The 17,146-nt window shown below is 46.5% G+C and overlaps 8 protein-coding genes across 8 annotated transcripts; 3 read left to right on the top strand and 5 right to left on the bottom strand.

Annotated features, from left to right (window-relative positions):
* Nucleotides 1–48: 48 nt before the first annotated feature.
* On the top strand, nucleotides 49–2,246 carry P153DRAFT_393451 (GMC oxidoreductase; the record flags this gene model as incomplete). The annotated part of the gene is made up of 6 exons (XM_033671234.1): nucleotides 49–232; nucleotides 288–489; nucleotides 554–638; nucleotides 716–1,295; nucleotides 1,367–2,139; nucleotides 2,199–2,246. 6 exons carry the CDS (start codon nucleotides 49–51, stop codon nucleotides 2,235–2,237), a joined length of 1,863 nt encoding a protein of 620 aa, XP_033528036.1. The 3' UTR covers nucleotides 2,238–2,246.
* Nucleotides 2,247–2,607: 361 nt separating this feature from the next.
* On the bottom strand, nucleotides 2,608–3,239 carry P153DRAFT_420469 (putative scytalone dehydratase; the record flags this gene model as incomplete). Its single annotated transcript, XM_033672245.1, has 4 exons — nucleotides 3,203–3,239; nucleotides 3,035–3,132; nucleotides 2,713–2,967; nucleotides 2,608–2,679 (listed from the first exon to the last, which is right to left on the bottom strand). The coding sequence occupies exons 1-4, from the start codon at nucleotides 3,225–3,227 to the stop codon at nucleotides 2,608–2,610; spliced, it is 450 nt and encodes a 149-aa protein (XP_033528035.1). The 5' UTR covers nucleotides 3,228–3,239.
* A 709-nt stretch (nucleotides 3,240–3,948) lies between these two features.
* P153DRAFT_373210 (putative versicolorin reductase) lies at nucleotides 3,949–4,918 on the bottom strand (the record flags this gene model as incomplete). Its single annotated transcript, XM_033669450.1, has 3 exons — nucleotides 3,949–4,083; nucleotides 4,180–4,506; nucleotides 4,592–4,918. 3 exons carry the CDS (start codon nucleotides 4,916–4,918, stop codon nucleotides 3,949–3,951), a joined length of 789 nt encoding a protein of 262 aa, XP_033528034.1.
* A 767-nt stretch (nucleotides 4,919–5,685) lies between these two features.
* Nucleotides 5,686–7,072, bottom strand: P153DRAFT_393448 (uncharacterized protein). Its single transcript, XM_033671233.1, has one exon. It carries the CDS (start codon nucleotides 7,047–7,049, stop codon nucleotides 5,805–5,807), a length of 1,245 nt encoding a protein of 414 aa, XP_033528033.1. The 5' UTR covers nucleotides 7,050–7,072; the 3' UTR covers nucleotides 5,686–5,804.
* A 1,086-nt stretch (nucleotides 7,073–8,158) lies between these two features.
* On the bottom strand, nucleotides 8,159–9,501 carry P153DRAFT_281824 (uncharacterized protein; the record flags this gene model as incomplete). Its single annotated transcript, XM_033663159.1, has 2 exons — nucleotides 8,159–9,289; nucleotides 9,388–9,501. The coding sequence occupies 2 exons, from the start codon at nucleotides 9,499–9,501 to the stop codon at nucleotides 8,159–8,161; spliced, it is 1,245 nt and encodes a 414-aa protein (XP_033528032.1).
* Nucleotides 9,502–10,007: 506 nt separating this feature from the next.
* Nucleotides 10,008–10,991, top strand: P153DRAFT_257091 (S-adenosyl-L-methionine-dependent methyltransferase; the record flags this gene model as incomplete). Its single annotated transcript, XM_033662783.1, has 1 exon — nucleotides 10,008–10,991. A coding segment is annotated over one exon (984 nt), but the record flags the coding sequence as incomplete, so codon positions are not given.
* A 1,294-nt stretch (nucleotides 10,992–12,285) lies between these two features.
* On the bottom strand, nucleotides 12,286–13,957 carry P153DRAFT_332665 (dimethylallyl tryptophan synthase GliD1; the record flags this gene model as incomplete). Its single annotated transcript, XM_033665521.1, has 1 exon — nucleotides 12,286–13,957. The coding sequence occupies exon 1, from the start codon at nucleotides 13,669–13,671 to the stop codon at nucleotides 12,286–12,288; it is 1,386 nt and encodes a 461-aa protein (XP_033528030.1). The 5' UTR covers nucleotides 13,672–13,957.
* Nucleotides 13,958–14,064: 107 nt separating this feature from the next.
* P153DRAFT_353960 (6-hydroxy-D-nicotine oxidase) lies at nucleotides 14,065–16,643 on the top strand (the record flags this gene model as incomplete). Its single annotated transcript, XM_033666472.1, has 5 exons — nucleotides 14,065–14,130; nucleotides 14,193–15,588; nucleotides 16,252–16,263; nucleotides 16,494–16,502; nucleotides 16,633–16,643. The coding sequence occupies 5 exons, from the start codon at nucleotides 14,065–14,067 to the stop codon at nucleotides 16,641–16,643; spliced, it is 1,494 nt and encodes a 497-aa protein (XP_033528029.1).
* Between the last annotated feature and the right edge of the window lie 503 nt (nucleotides 16,644–17,146).

The raw sequence follows: 17,146 nt of genomic DNA, 5'->3' as shown, positions 1-17,146 counted from the left end.
ATTGTTTTACACAGTCTACTGAATCTTTCGCAGTCCTCATTCTCAAAGATGACTAGTTTGCTTACTTTGTTGTTTCTGTTTGGACTTCGACTCAGTGAAGCTCGTGTGCTTCCGCGCTATTCATCCCGGATCTCGGCTCGGGCCGCCAACTCAACCAACTATGACTTTGTCATTGTCGGAGGAGGTATATCTGGACTTGTACTAGCGGACAGACTGACTGAAGATTCCCATGGTTCGTTGCGTATCAAATTCCAGCTTCAGATATGGACAAGACTGACAAGTAACAGTCACTGTTCTTGTGATCGAAGCAGGCCCATTCGACAAAGGGGAAGATGAGGTCCTTGTACCCGGCAGTTGGAACCCAGCTCAGTATCTATGGCCTGGTCTGGTAACCGAACCACTCACCGCGCTCAACAATCGATCCGAACCAATAGTCGTTGCGAAGGTGGTAGGAGGTGGCAGCACTATCAACGCAATGAACCTTCTGAGGTGCGTGAATTAGACACCACCATAGTCTACGACATTATCGGAGACTAACCTCCTTGAATCTTAGGGGTACCAAAGCCGACTTTGCAGGGTGGGTGTCCCTCGGAAATGACGGCTGGGGTTGGGACGATATGCTTCCGTATTTCAAGAAGGTAAAGGAACTCATAGCGAAGATGGAGCACGGCAATTGAGCCAGTTGCAGGGCTAACACATGTGTTTTCTTTGCTAGAGTGAGAACTTCACCGCGCCAGATGCCTCTTTCGCAGCTACCTCGAACATCTCATGGGATGACTCCGTCCGAGGACATGACGGGCCAGTTCAGTATTCATACCCAAATTATGCCTACCCTGGTCTCGGCCACTGGTGGACTGCAGCATTGTCGGCTGGTATGACGCCAGTTCAGGATCCATCATCGGGCGTCAACCCAGGAATATTTTGGACACCAACTGTCCTCGATACGAGTACCCAAACTAGATGCGATGCCCGCGTTGCTCACTACGACCGTGTCATATCGACTCGTCCCAACTACCACGTTCTAGCTGAGAATATGGTGTCCAGGATTCTCTTTGAAGGGACCCAGGCTACCGGTGTCGAGTATTTCCCGAGTGCTGGAGGAAACACTTCGACAGTGTTTGCCATGAAAGAGGTAATTTTAGCTGCCGGAGCATTACATACGCCGCAAATCCTTCAGCTATCTGGTGTTGGCCCAAAGTCGGTACTTGACTCGTTGAGCATTCCTGTCGTCGCGAATCTACCTGGTGTTGGGACCAACTTACAAGATCATGGTGCGGTAGCAGTACAATACAACTGTAAGTTGGCATTCAATCAAAGCTCTTTTGCTAGAAAGATCTGCTTCTGTGCTCTGACTTATTTTGTGTAGTCACTAAGATCATCACCCCTAACGCCATTTCCCTCGTCACCAACAGTACCTACAGTGCTGAACAATGGGAGCACTACAAGAACCATGAGCCCAGCGCTTTTACTGTCGTCCGAGGTCTTGGTACAACCTTCGGAACGCTGGCGCTTCAGGATATGACTACGTCGAACTCGTCCATTATCGCTGACGCCATGGCGGACCACGCGGCTTCTTCCCTACCCACAGACACAGATCCTACAGTTATCGCAGGTTACCAAGCTCAGCGTAGGATTTTGATTGAGCAGTTGCAGAACCCCAATATGGCAGTTTCTGTCTTATCCTGGGACACATACTCATCCGTAACCGTGTCACACGTGAAGCCCTTCAGCCGTGGCAAGATAACCATCAGATCAACGGACATCCTAGTGGAGCCTAAGATAGATTACCGCACGGCCACAGACCCAACCGACTTGACTGTCGTTGTAGCGACCCTCCGCAAGCTGCGGGAACTGATGTCGGCGCCAGCGATGGTAGCGCTTGGCACCGTTGAAGCGGCTCCGTTGGGTGCAAATATCAAGAGCGAAGAAGATTTCACGGCAGTGCTTCGTGCATCTTATGGTGTTTCGGCAGCCCATCAGTGCTGCACCGCGCCTATGATGCCGCTGGGTCTGGGAGGAGTGGTTGATTTGGAGCACAAGGTCTATGGGGTCACTGGATTGCGTGTCGTCGATGTTAGCACTTTTCCCATGGCAGTTTCGGGAGGCCCGACCGCGAACGTATATGCTGTAGCAGAGAAGGTAGGCCATCTTGCCAAAAAAGCAACTTTGGACTTAAATGAAAAACTAACATTTCGTAGCTAGCAGATGTCATCAAGAAGGAATTCAAAGAGATCTAGATACCCGACATCTAAGACTCAACAGAAAGCACTACTGCGCATGGTTTTAGCTACACTAGACTCGTATGGAAGATTCCTCGAGATTTGATTTTAAGCTATTAAATCCATCCTCACTTAAGCATTGAACTTATGACCATAATTATCTTTTTACCTGTTTCTTTTGTCAAGTTCTGTTAATGCTAGGCCATCGTGAATCAATTGCATAGATATATCCCTGATAGAACTTCAGATATTGGATCGCTATTTGAATAGTTCTTCAGAATTACAATATTATGCTCATAAACTCTAAACCCACATGCTTTCAAGTTCTTCTTAGACTACAACGTTTCGTCTTAGATGAAGGTAGTATCATACATGCATTGTTCCAACTCTACGTGTCATGCTCAAAGATCTTATCGTAGTCATACTCGAACCATCGAATATCAGGCTCAATTCCAGCAAACTTCCAAACGCCATCTATCTAATGATATTGCACCGTACACTTTCCATGCGCATGCCCTTTAATAGCAACCTTAACCATTGTATCATCAGTGTATTTCTGGTGAGCCACGCGCATCTGATGATGGCCGATCATCCCACCGTTATCGAGCAAATCCCATTTTGAGGCGCCGACGAAGTGTTGGGTCTTCAACAGGGGGTTACCCAAGAAATGTGGGTTGGATGCCATAGTGACAAATTCCTCGGCGGGGAGAGCTTCCCATAGCATGTTGAGAAAAGCGCGATAGTCAACCTAAGACATTGTGTTAGGGGTACTGGCATCTTGGAAGGAGTAAGAGCAGGAAAACTAAGTCACATACCCGGAGTACTGGGGCGATACATTTTGCAAGACGTGCCCAATCTTTACTGTCGTAGCTTTCAGTCCACTCGAACATAGCTGCTTGGCAGCCCAAAACGTCTGTATCGCATCCTTGGTTAGCCGACGTACTCATTGGAGATGACATCTTACGAAAAGCGTATATTTTTACCATCGAAGGAAGGCTGGGCTTTCATTGTGAGATTCACCGTCATGGGTGATGAAAATAACGTAATAAGATGTTACAATTTTGATTTTCGATCTTTGTTTTTGGTTCAAAAATTTGCAAGCAAGGCTTCTACACATCTATCGCGAACGAGCACGACTCATCTCGGGCAAGCTAGACACAACGCCCCGTGAGTTCCGGATTGATATCTCGATCGGCATGGGATTCGGAAACTCGGGACTGCGGCTCGAAAAGTCGGGATCACTCTACGTCGGGGCCCGAAAGGAACAACAAGCGTTAAGGCCACCAACATGATCTTGCTCCGAAGCACACACAGCAAGCAAACCGCCATAGCTATCCTTTGTGATTGAATATTCTGTGTCCTTGAGATTGAATTTGGATGACGAGGCTTCGTGGCTCAAAATGTTGAAAATTTGGAGTGCAAATGGCACTGAGTTATCGGTGAACAATACAGCTACATCTCAATTGAGATGTTTGTAGGAATCTCTCCAGTTTTACTATCCCAGTAGTAGGGACTTGACAACAGCTAACTATTTTACACCGATTCCAAAACCAGTTTTTGGATAGGTGGAAGTAAATCAGCGATCAATACTTGTTTCAAGACATCTTTTGCAAAACATACTCTTTGTTCATGTGATAGCAAAAGATCTCCAAATCTATTCTCGCTATCGAGTACAACGGTGCAATTATTCAACTAATCAGAGCATCTACAACTATGCATTTACAACCGACTAAGCCGCACCGCCATCAAGCGTGATGGTCTTGCCGTTCACCCACTCACCCTCCTTGCTTGCCAGGAAACACACCACACGCGCGATATCAACCGGGAAGCCGTTCATTATTAGCGGCGAGGCGTGGGCTGCCATCTATATTCGAAAGTCGAGTTAGCCTCCTTACCATGCCAGATATAATTGGTTCTCCCAAATGATCTATGTCGTGCAAGATAGGGCATTGGAACTTACCTGTTGGCGCTCCTCCGCCGTATATTTGTCTCCGTTTGGCATGTAGTGTTGTGAAACATCATGGAACATGTCTGTCACGGTGCCTCCAGGCGCAACAGCATTGACGGTAATTTTCTTGTCGCCGCAGTCTTTTGAGAACACGCGGACAAACGAGTCGATGGCGCCCTTAGAGCCGGAATACAGTGAATGCTTGGGCACAGTGAAATCCTTGGCCGTGTTGGACGACATGAGGACGATGCGGCCGCCGATGTTGAGATGGCGGTATGCTTCGCGGGCAACAAAGAACTGACCTCGTGTGTTAATGGCAAAAACGCGGTCGAATTCCTCCTGCGGCACTAGGAGTCAGCGAAAGAAATTCAGATATTAAGATGACACGGGCCGGGGGGTAAGCGATTGAAGGACGTCTACGTACCTCTGTGACTTCACCTAGATGTCCGAAGCTCACGACACCGGCATTGCTGCACACGATATCAAGCCCACCAAAGTGCTCGACAGCGTTGTCCATCAGTTTGACTGTTTCGGATACGTTCCTGATGTCGGCCTGCAGGGCGATGGCATCGGAACCCAAGCTTTTGATCTCAGCTACAACCTTCTCGGCCGATTCTTTAGAGTGTGCGTAATTGACGATAACCTTTGCACCGCAGCGGCCAAGTTCAACGGCCATTGCTGCACCAATTCCCCGCCCAGAACCAGTGACGAGCGCGACTTTGCCATCAAGGCGGTAGGGAATGTAGGGCATATCCGTGACGGTCATGTTGGCGGGAGATTCGAACTTGATTCTGTGTCAGGACGATAAGTAACAGCAACACGAAGTAATTGGCAAATATGACGAGACTTTGGACTGGATTTACCTCCGTCAACATACATAAAATGAATACAAGTATGCACTATCTTCGAGAGCCTTTCGGCGATGGTATCCATGTGCGGGATCTCACTTGAAACTGTAGTCAATCGGACCTCGGGGTTCACCGATCGTCCTCAGTGTCAGATAGGATTCAGTTCCATGTACTTCCTTTTCCCGCGGAACGTTTGCCGCTCTATCGGAATTTCGGCCATTCTGTCGGGACGTTTGACGACCCTAGCAACCTACATGCAGCCATTTCAAAGTCGTTGCTGACTCCGAGCAAGTCAAGTTTTGTGTTTCTTATCTGTCACTTGCCCCGGACGCCACAGCTCCAACAATAGAATACACCACAAATGTTGAGAGCCATGTAGTTGGTATTGTAACAACATGGGTAACTCTTTCAGGGAATAGGTGGGTTGCTGATGCACTTGAACTGAAATTGTTGCCGACTCAACAAACAAACTGCCTAGTAGGTTTACTTGGTTGTTCAATGTGATTTACGTGATGATCTCTTTGTAATGAAAGGGGTTGAACGGCTCAAGGCAACATGTGGTGATGGTCGCTTGACACTTTTTTTACTCGGCCTTGACTGTATTGCCAGCTATTAATAGAGTGGTTATAAGGCTTGCACCTGATTAATTCTCATCAGAAACACATGACTTGGGACGGAAAGGTCATGTTAAAGTGGAAACCTATGAACGATTGAGTTTATCTAGGAGTTTAAAGTCATTTTAGCTTGAAAGGATAACTATAGCCACCCGTGTACTCTAACGGCAGTGCTTTAATCTCTTCTCAGATGTGCGACAAGGCCCATGGACAGACTCTTCAACCTCTTCCTCAGGTCAATCTCTAATTGATCTGACATGATCTTCGAGAACGGTGTCGAGACATCATTTCCTTGCCTTTCACCACACAATGCTGTGGTCATCGTACCCTTATCTTGAATGTCACTGGCGCCTAGTGCCGTCTGCTCTTTCATCTTGGCAGAAAATTGGTTGACAAGGCGCTGGACTCGATGCAACTCGCCAAGGACCAGCTGCACAGTCATGTACGTCGAGTCTTCATCTGGCTTATGATTTGTTGGTCCATGAGACGTGTTTGCGGCAGCACCATAGAAGTCCAGTACTTTGAATACGATTAACGATATAATGGCTAGTAAGTAACCGTTCTGTGAGCACGAGCACTGCAACATGACTGCAACGGCGTCCATGGTTTGCTTGTTAGTGGCTATGACGACGTCTGTAGGTGGTAGATGGTTACCGTCGACCCGGATATTGGTTGCAAGATCGTTCTCTGCTTGAGTGTTTTTACAGGCGTTTTCCGTGACCGTGCTCGGTTGAGAAAATATCCGTTGTAGGAGAGTCATGGCTTGTGTCAAGCAGCAAGCGAATGTAGTATCTATCCTCGATCCTGACTTTTGCGTTTCGATGCTTGTAAAATTTTCGTGTTGCTCATTTTGCTCATCGATCGGTCGGACGTTGATAACATCTTCATTATGCCGGTCGCTTTCGTCATGGCTGACACTCGCTGCAACGGAAAAGAAATCTCCGCCTATCTGACCCAGCACATCGGTGCTAGAAGTGTCCGGAACCCAGAAACTTGTCGGCGACGGAAGGTAGTGGTCAAGATTCGGTATTGTGACCGAATTATTCACAGGCGATGGCAGGTGTGAGGTGAGATCGGGATCAGGATTTACACCCGTACCAGTGGATAATGCTGTCGATGGTCCCAGGAAGTAGTCATCGCACGAACCCGCCACTGTGTTTGCCCCAAACCAAGCATCAATATCGAGTTGATCCAGCTGGGATTCGGGTATTGGCGAGAAACTATCGGGTCTTCTGCGATCCGATCGACGACTGTCATAGCGGCGTCCAGCTCGTCTTGTCGCGAGGTAATTACAGGCGATGCCGCGCTTTGCACAGCGGGAGCATACAGGCTTTTGCTTGTGGCATTTTAGTTTTGACGACGCACAGGCGTCGCAGCTGTCACGTAACTTGGGAGCAGGGGCGGAGGAGGGACTGAACATGTTTGAGGATTAAGCGACGCATAACTGGTCAATCCAATTACTTATGAGCCCTTCAGCCGCGAATCTTTCGCGGGAAGGTAAGCTTCAGCCTTCCGTACTAACGAACCACGGCGTCAGCGAAGCTAGACGGTAGGCGCCGTTTGTGCCGTATTTGCCATCCATAAGAATTGTGTGGGCAACATCCCTGCATGATGCACCCTAGGATGACAGGTACTAGCGAAAACTGCAAGGTTCAAGCGGTCCATCCGCAGTCAGCATGGTGCACCTAATTCTCACTATAGAGAGAGGGGAGATACGTGAAATGAACATTCAACTTGTTGCAAAACTGGGCTTTAGTTGCAATGCTGCATAGCGGGGCAGCGGGGTGTACGAAATAGCGGTTTCAATATGCCCCTCTCGTTAGTGTTCTGGATTCTGTCAAAATCTACTTTCAGTCCTACCACCAGCCTCAACTTGTCAATCGCAACGTTGTTAGTCCCAGCACTAGTAACATTGAATAAGCGCTGGGCTGAGTTATAATGTGGTCATCATCGTTGTCCAACTGCAGAAGCCAGCCAGTACTTGCTTTAAATGAGGTTACGAATCTTGTTCTGAGTAATAGTTGCCTCTCCAATGAAACTGCAAACTGCCCAACGTCCGCCAGTGAAGTTTGGGAAAGTGGGTAAGCTTGGGAGTTAGGCAGCATTCTGCTGATATGCTACGCCACACACATGCCTCGCGTTACTAACCTGTAAACATTCCAGCTAGACAGGGTAACCGGACTCCGAGCCCGACAGGTGTTAGTTTATCTTAGTCACTCAGCATCAGCATAGAGGTGGCGAAGTCGGAAGGCATGATGCTTGCTATCGTGCAGCTCTCTGGTAGGGACACGGCCTGTTGGGTGCCTGAAAATGATATGTTGGGGTATCCACTGTAAGCGACGGATGGGAGGGAAAACATCCTTCCGGTTGTGGCTGCAGAGGCCCGTAAAATCGACCTCAAGATTGAGATAGTGTAGTGAAGTTGTTGCATAGTAGGTTCACAAAGTTACCAGGTACTTGCATGTTGTAGTGAGGAATGGCAGAGGTGTATGGGTGATAGTCTTTCAATACGATATTGACAGATTACAATCACTGTCGAGTTGACAGTTGATGTTGCCTGTCCGTGTTTGTCTGATACCTGATTCCTAGGGCGACTGTAGCAATGTTCCGCGAAGACAGCTTTTTGACGACAACCAAGCGTCCATTACAATCATGCACACTATCGACCAAATCCATCAGCTCCTGCATGGTTAGGTCGCCGTCGTTGGCCAACTGCAGCAGAGACAGATCTCGCAATCGTGCCATACTTTCAACGTGGACGTCGACAGCGCTAGGTTCGGGGAGCAGCCGCGGAGTCAACACTAGTAGCGCAGATTTGTTGGCTTCTAGAACTCGGAGGTGGGCTTGCAGCTCAGACAAGATTCTGGTGCGGATTGGGGTCAGAGTGGGGGTCGAAAGTCGGATGAGGTATACAGCAGCGTCTTTGATTGTCTGTTGTGTCCCATTGGCTCGCTTATGCACTGAGATCCGGGAAGTAGGATCTTCGAATGAAGACGATTGAGATCTTACTGGCTCGTCCGTCTGAATGACGAAGCGGAGGGCGGGGTGGTGTTCCGCTAACGTCTGAATGGGACACAAGCCACCAGTCTTGGACTTCCTAGTCGATGGACCTCCAACGTCCACAACGCACGCGTTTCCAAGGCCAGGCCAGTCCAGTTGGCCGAGGATGTCCGTGGCGCCACCATGGCAATCTCCCACACAGCTAAGATAGGCTGGCCATTGACGTTGCAGTCGTTTGCGCTGTACCAATGCCGACTGGAACGTCTGGGGCTCCTTCTGCGAGCATCTCAACGCAACGGTGTACGCACTCTCGGCTGCCCTTGCCTCTGCTCCTGATTTAGTGGCTGCATGACGCCTTGTGGCGGCAGCCATGTGTAAAGCAGACGGGGCCACAGTTTCAGCCATGAACATGGCGGCATCCAAATGGGCAGGTCTTGAGACAAAGCTGGCCGATAAGGCCGTGTGTTCGATATATCCAGGCTGGGGCTCTTGCAGAAAACCGGCCAAGGCCATTATTCTGACTACACGATACAATTCCGCTTCAGGAACGTCTGCCAGATCCGCCAAGTCTTTGATAAGCACACTGCAACTCCCAACCAGTGGGACGTAGGCGAGTACTTGGAATTCTCCCAGCCATTGTAGACATGCCAGAAGCTGGTTCTAATCAAGAGTTAGGACTGAGTCGACTGAGTACCATTTTCGACTCGATGAAACCTAGAGTAGTATCTGCGAATTGGGGATACGGACGGGCGTCTAACCTGAGTTGCAAGATGTTGAAGAAAGGTGGTGGGCTCCAGCTGGAACAACAACGTTTGCATACTAGTCATGGTAGCGCCTATCGAGCGGGTAGCGCGTGAGGATGCATCTGGCATGCCGAGACCGGCATCCCGAGATTGGTCGGCAAGGACTTGGACGGCGCTGGCCAAGTTGATGGCGTGTGTTTCTAGTTGTTGTCTAAAGGTTGGTTCCATCTTGAAAAACAGGGAAGAGTGAAAGGGCGATTTGGAAGAGTTGATGATTTTTCCTCTCCCGACGGGTTGAGATTTGGGACTTGGCCCGCAAGGACGCGCAGAGAAGCACGCTCGCATATGGGAGCACGGAAGTGTTGTCGGGGATTACGGGACGCTTGTTTGATGTGTAGGTATTTAGAGTTCAACCCCGAAGCGTTGCATAGAGTAGTTCCGATAGAATGATAAATAGAATAGGTTGCAGGTTGGATAGCACGTAACTAACCGTACCGGTGAGCCTGTACTTTACCACACTCGTCGACATGACAGCCAATCCCAGTACCCTGTTGACTCTCGTGCAGCAAATCACGACGCTCGGTGAGGCTTTCACCAACGCGAATGGATTCGCCCACCAGGATACACGTACGCAGCTGGTCGATGCGGCGGAGAAGCTTGCCATTGCCGCCCGCTATCCTGACGAGAACGTCTTCTTTGCCGTAACTAGGACAACGCAGAATGCTGCCATCCGCATTGCGTGCGCTCTCAACCTGTTTGCCGTCGTGCCCTCTTGCAGCGGTGATGCTTCCGCAGCCAGTATCAGCACCGCCAACATGGCCGCCGCCGTCAAAGCCGATCCAATAGTTGTAGCGCGTGTCATGCGTGCACTCGCGTCGTGTCACGTTTTCGATGAAATGGGCGAGGACTTGTACGCACACAACGCGTTGTCGCGTGCTTTCCTTGTGCCCGAGACGCTGTCCATGTTCAGTGAAATCTACGATATGGCCGGCAAAGCTGCCCACGCGCTACCCGACTTCTTGGCCGCCACCGGCTACAAGAACCCCGAGGACTATAACAACTCAGCCTTCCACCTAGGCGCCCACACGGAGCTGGGATTCTGGGAGTACCTCGAGGCTGACGACGCCAAGCTGCAGGCCTTCAACAACGGCATGCGTTCCCAGGCCACTGTCAAGGACTTTGACAGCTCCTACCCCTTTGAAGCTGAGCTGAATCGCTCCAAGCTTGCAGAAGGAGACGTGGTGCTAGTTGATGTTGGGGGTGGTCGTGGTCATGCTCTCGAACGCATCAAACAACGTTTCCCTGAGATGCAAGGCCAGTTCGTACTCCAGGATCAGGAGGCTGTCATCAAAGATGCAGTGTCTGGGGGCCTATCGTCGGAAATCATCGCTCAAGTCGCGTCGTTCTTTGAGCCCAATCCCGTAAAAAACGCTCGCGCCTATTTTTTTCGACGCGTTCTTCACGACTGGTCCGATGCCGTCTGCCGCACGATTCTACAAAACACGGTCGTGGCCATGGCTGCTGATAGTAAGGTGTTGATCGCCGAGTACGAGGTGCCGGCGGTTGGGGCGCCCGCCAAGCTGACCATGCAGGATATAAACATGATGGGGCTGGGTGGCTGCGAGCGCACTGAGAAGATGTGGGCTGATCTTCTGAATTCAGCCGGCCTCAATTTGACCAAGGTGTGGAGGACCCCGGGAAGCAATTTTGTGGTGGTGGAAGGAAGGTTGAAAGATGCATAAGTAACATGCAGCAAGCTCGTTTCGCTTAACTAAAGACTTGTAACGTTACAATTTGCCACGTAGAGTAATTAGGCATGTACCGGGACTAGTTACCTACCGGGCACTTGTTATAACTACATGACTAGAATAGATATTAAGATTCTATTTAAGCTAAGTTATAAATTATAGTTATAATACTATTTATTTAAGTTTTTAAAAAATTATAATAAGATAGAAAGCTAGAATCTTAATAATAAAATTTTAAATACTAAATTAGTATTTAAGATAACTATATCTATATATAATAGTAATATAAATTTTATAAAGTATATTTTTACTTTCTAGCTTAAACTTTCTTATTTTAAAAGTAGTATAGCATTAGCTACTATTTATAGCCTTATATTAAGATAACTAAAGTACTATATAAGATTTTACTTAAAATTTTACTTTTACTAAGTAAATAAGTTAATAAAAGTAAAAACTTAAGTATAAAAAACTTTTATTAGTATAAGTAGTATAATATCTACCTTTAAAAATCTAAATAAGATTACTTAAAAGTAATATATTATATTAGTTTCTAATAATATATATTTATTATTATAATACTATTAAAAGTAAAAATTTGTTTAAAATATTCTTTATTTATATTTAAAAAGAACTTTAGTATATTAAAGTACTAAAGTTTTACTTTATTAGTCTAGGTATTTAGAGTTATTAAGCTTTAAGAAGTACTTTATATTTTTATTTTTATTTACTTTACTATAGTAGCTATTACTTAACTTTATATATATAAAAGAATTTTAATACTAAACTTTATAACTTAAGTTATTTAGACTTTAGATGCAGCTTTTAGATATAAAGATAGAGGTGTGTACAGAGTAGTGCCCGGTAGGTAACTAGTCCTGGTACATGCCCGATTACTCTATCACGAATCGCAAGAATGCATGATTTGTGGGTGATCGTATAAACCTTGTCTAAAAATAAATGTCCTGGTACCCAATGCGGCATAGTACTAAAGTCCCTATACCTGAGCTGACATGTGACTGATGCTTATGACGAGCGCGTGACTTCACAAGACATTGCTAGACAACTCCATGTCTGCGACCTAGTGTTACATAAAAATATAAAACCTCACCAAACATATCCAGAATATGAGTTTCCCGCAAAAAAATTGCATTGTAACTACATGACCTCAATACCACTCATCACGTCGCAAAGTCCCTCGCTTCTGCTCACGTTTGCACGGAAGCCGGCCCTTGTGGAACGCCTCGGCCCCCAGATATGTCGTGATGTCAAGCTCACCTTTCTTGAACAAACAGCTAACGTACGTCTGCAACCCCTTGCCCTCGTCTAGTCGCCGATGTCCAGCCAAACTCTCCAACATTGTAAGATACTTTGCGCAATACGCTCCCCGGCCATTCACCTCCATCCACTGCGTGAGTGCTGATCCCAGAGCTAGATCATCTCGCCCATAGTATCTTGTAGGTACAAAGAGCTTGATCTCAGGAACCGCTTTGCCAGGGGCAATGTCGAAATAATACAGATATCCCTTGAGCGCCTTGCTCAGTTCACCAAAGTTACATGTCGTTTGAAGCTCGGAACCAGCGGGTACTTCTTTGTCTTCAGGGAAGTCATCGGCTAGGCCGTTGACCGTTTTCACGAGCGAGTGCAACTCCGAAAGCAGCGAGTCCATTTTGGGTGTCGTGATGCTTCCGCCCAGGGTCATAATATGGCGCACTGACACGAAGCTTGTTCGTGCTGTATGAAAATACCACTTCAGGCGCGACTTTTCGGGTGCGACGTTGTCAACTGCCAAAGAGATAGGCGTCAAATGTTTGCCTTCTGGACTGGTAGCAAGAAAGTTGTCGAGTGCAGTGCGTGCGGGTGTTTCGAAACTACCAGAAGAAGCACCGGCGCTGGTCCTATGTTCCAATTGCAACTCATCGATTGACGCCTGCCACTGCTCAAGTGGCATTATTCCAGCCTGGCCGAATTTGCGTGGAAAAAAGTACGTCTTGATAGCTGGGCCTGTTTCAACAAACTCCACCGCTAGCTGCACGCTCGTTCCCAGATGGCCGCCACGTACTGCCTCTCGCGCAAACTTGGCATTATCGTGGTCATACAGGGTAGAAAGGAAGTGGTTGGCCCAGTTGTTGTCGACTTTTGGCAACATAAATGCCATACGATGCAGTATTTCGCGGGTTGCCTGCTGATTCAGCGGATCCAAATCTGTCCCTGCGTTTTCTCCAATAGCCTCTACAACATAGCGTACATTGGGCATAGATTTGGGCGACGCATTGTTCCATTTCCACGAGTATTCGATAGGCGTACCGTCCAGTGCCATGAGCGATTTCCATTTGAGAGCATTGGGAGAGCTCGAACACGACCCTGGCGCTTGACCCATGTAAGGCAAAGTCCAGTGATAGTGAAAAAGCAGTGCCTCGTATTGCTTCTCGATGGGGTATCCGGCCGCCTCAACAATAGCTGCCAAGTGACGTCCTGTGAGCTGCCACCACGCATCACTGTTGGCGTTGAGAGTGGGCAGGCACTGTGACAGCGCATTCCATGCTCCCGTCATGGCGGAAAAGAGGTAGAAGATAAGATCTGTGATCTGAAGACCGAACAACCAAAACCTAATCTTGTCTGTCTATGGGATATGAAGGGTGAAAATTGGATAACTCTTCTTCACTCGGGATTTTGGGGCGACCAAGTTAGATACCTTAACCATCATAAAGCTAATTGACCGGAGATCAAACAATCAAGACGCCACCTTCTCTGCTCTTCGGTTGCCGTAGTCGCGACAAGACGCAATTCCGATCCCGAGGTCCGATCCCCGAGCCGCTGAGACTGTCGCCTTCATACACAGCAGTTGTTAGACCTGACATAAGTACCGTCAGCTCCATATTATTCTATGATCCTTGGCAGCTATCCAATAACGAAAAAATTGTCTATCGTTGCAGTGATTAGCAAAATGGTTCCCAGGGGTGTTTTCTTGCTAGCAGCGGCCTTGCAGGTGGCTGCAGATTCTTCATCTTGTGTGAGTCAATTAGCCATATTCCCATCGGAGTAAATGTTGCTCACATACTTCGCGTTATACAGTGCCAAGCTCTCAAACGCAAGTTGCCTGCCCAAGTTTTCAACGACCATGACGCGACCTATGCTCAACTCAACAACCAACGCTGGTCCAACACCAGTATCCTCGCTCCTAGCTGCGTCTTTGAGCCAAAATCAGCACTAGATGTGTCGAAGGGCGTCCAAGTCCTAGTCGAGCGCTCGTGCCCATTCTCCATTAAGTCGGGTGGACACAATCCTATACCCGGCGCGAACAACATCGATGGAGGAGTTTCCATGGTTCTGGGCTTGTTGAATAAGATTGATCTCACCCCAGATCGGTCGTTCGTCGGCCTGGGTCCTGGAGCCAAATGGGGTCAAGTGTATAGCAAACTCGCGGGCGGGGACAACGTATCTGGCCTCCTTGTGCCTGGCGGCTTGTGTGGAGGTACTGGCGTTGGTGGAGTTTCTACAGGTGGCGGAGAGTCGTATTTGCTCGCAAGCCATGGGTGGGTGGTAGACAACGTGATCAACTACCAGGTCGTGCTCGCATCGGGCCAAATAGTCAACGCCAACCAGAAGTCAAACAGCGACCTGTACCGTGCGCTAAAGGGCGGCGGTAATAACTTTGGTATCGTCACGCGTGCCGACGTGGCTGTGTTCGAACAGCCTCAACTCTGGGGTGGCTCTATTCTACTCCCCTACTTCCCGGATTCTGCCGTGGCGACTCTGTACGCCATCACTAATTTCACCGCCGGCAACAATATCTACCCAAACAATGGAGCTCAGGTCGTCATCACCTACACCAGCACTGGCACTGCGCTCATCGCCCTCTCTGTTGCGAGCACCGACGGTACCGTCAACTCAACGGGTCTAACACCCTTCACTTCGCTCCAACCTCAAATCGCCAATACGGTCGGCCTCCGCAGCATTAGCGACATCGTGGCGGAGCTCGACGGAAATCAAGGCGATGGTTTTCGAGATACCTCAGCGACCATCACGTTTGCCAACGACCCTGCTACCTTATTTGCTGTGCACAATGCATCAGACCATATCTATCTGAAGTATAACGCCACAGTTCCCTATCTCGACTGGGTGATGTTCTACGTTCCAACCGCTAAGATCGATGGCACACATGCTGAAGCCCGGGGCGGTAATGTCCTGGGACTCGACGACGAAGAAAAGGATCTGATTGTGGCATTCATTACGCCACGTTGGCTCGACCCGGCGTATGACCACATCATGTACGAGATGACTGCGGCGTGGGTCGACGCCGTCAAGAGTGTGACGGTCAAGATGGGCACCGACCACCCCTTCTTGTACCAGAACTTTGCCGCTGCGACGCAGAAGCCGCTCTGCGGGTATGGTGCGAAGAACGTTCAATTTATGCAGAGCGTATCAAAAAAATATGACCCTAAGAGTGTGTTTCAAAAGCTCGTGCCAGGTGGGTTCAAGGTTAGCAAGGCTTGTTAGCCTCATCTACCGTAGACTGTTGGGACGGAGGTTGATTCGATCAATTCGCAAAAAGCTTTGGAGATGTAGATAAGCAGATATCGTATGTACCCAGGATATCTCATCTGGACCATTGATAGTTGGAATAATATAGCCAAATCCTTTGGCGATAGCCTAAGTAGTTCTTGGACATGATCTAACCAGCGAACCAACATGTCGAGTATAGACAGGCTGTGAACATTGTTTTACGTTAAATGATTTATCCCTGAGCTCGTATGGTATCCTATATGAGTGCTTTTCGAAACACCTTGATCACACGTAATTTCTCTAGTAGCCGATTAGTTAGATGTCTAATAATGACGTACCTAGTAAATTAGTATTACAATTAATTATTCTAGTAATTATTAAGCTCACGCACGTCTACGCTAGTAAATAGGTCAGAGTTAGGTAGGGGTTAGGTCTTATATAAGCATAACCTAACCCCTACCTAACTCTAACCTAATGCACAGTCTACCCTAACCTAACCCTAACCTAATATTTTAATACTAGTATTAGGTTAGGGTTAGGTTAGAGTTATATAGACCCTAAGTAGAAGTTAAGTTATATTATATCTACTCTAAAATATTTCTAGTAATTAGAATTTTATATTATATAGGTAAGCATTTTAGTAAGTATTAGATTAAGGACAGTAATTATTATAGTTATTTATTACAGCTTATAGAAGGTTTTATTTAAACTATAAATCTAAGTATTCTTATATAAAGAAAGCTAATTATATAAACCTATTTATTTACCTAAAATCTTATTATACTAAACCTACTATAGTAATGTTTTACTAGTACTAAGTTCTTTTACTAAATAGTAACCTATTTAGTATAAATAGTATTAATATTATAGTCTTTTATAGTAAGTATAGTACTAGTAGTAGTAAAAAGAAATTAACTATACCTTTAAAATAACTAATAAGAAATAACTTAGTTACCTCTTAGAGGGCTTTAAGTATAGTTTTTTAATAATATATACCTATACTCCTTAGTAAGGCTTTAGTAATCTTATAAATAAGGTAAAAAAATAGTAACTTATAAATAAAGAACTTAATAGACTTCTAATACTTCTTAATATTTCTTAAAGCTATAGCTAAGTATTATTAGTATTTATTTATAATTAAAGAATATAATAATATACTACCTTACTTAAATTAGCGCTTCTTCTTTACTAGTATCTACTTTCTACTAGTTATTTTCTTTATAGTAGTCTTTTACGTAGCTTTAGTAGCTAAATCTTTCTTTAGCTACTTAGTAGTAGCAGTATTTAGCTTAAGTTTTCTTATTCTAGCTATTATAGTAAAGTAAACTTTAAATAATATAATTAAAGTATATAATAATTAAGTATTATTAGAAGTATAATAATAGTAAGATAAGCTTATTAAAGTTTTAAGAATAATAAGTAGTAAAGGTAAGTAAAAATTTACTATTTATACTAAGTAGGTAATGTATATATATAGGCTACCTATACTCTCTTACTTTAAGTTTTCTATTTAAAACCTACTA

Source organism: Dothidotthia symphoricarpi, assembly GCF_010015815.1.
Source record: "Dothidotthia symphoricarpi CBS 119687 unplaced genomic scaffold P153scaffold_3, whole genome shotgun sequence".
Taxonomy (NCBI): domain Eukaryota; kingdom Fungi; phylum Ascomycota; class Dothideomycetes; order Pleosporales; family Dothidotthiaceae; genus Dothidotthia; species Dothidotthia symphoricarpi.
The sequence above is the reverse complement of the archived record's forward strand: the minus strand, read 5'-3'. Positions and strand labels throughout refer to the sequence as shown.

Excerpts from the sequence above, each read along its gene's own strand:
- P153DRAFT_393448 (XM_033671233.1), bottom strand. The coding sequence starts at position 7,049 with ATGTTCAGTCCCTCCTCCGCCCCTGCTCCCAAGTTACGTGACAGCTGC.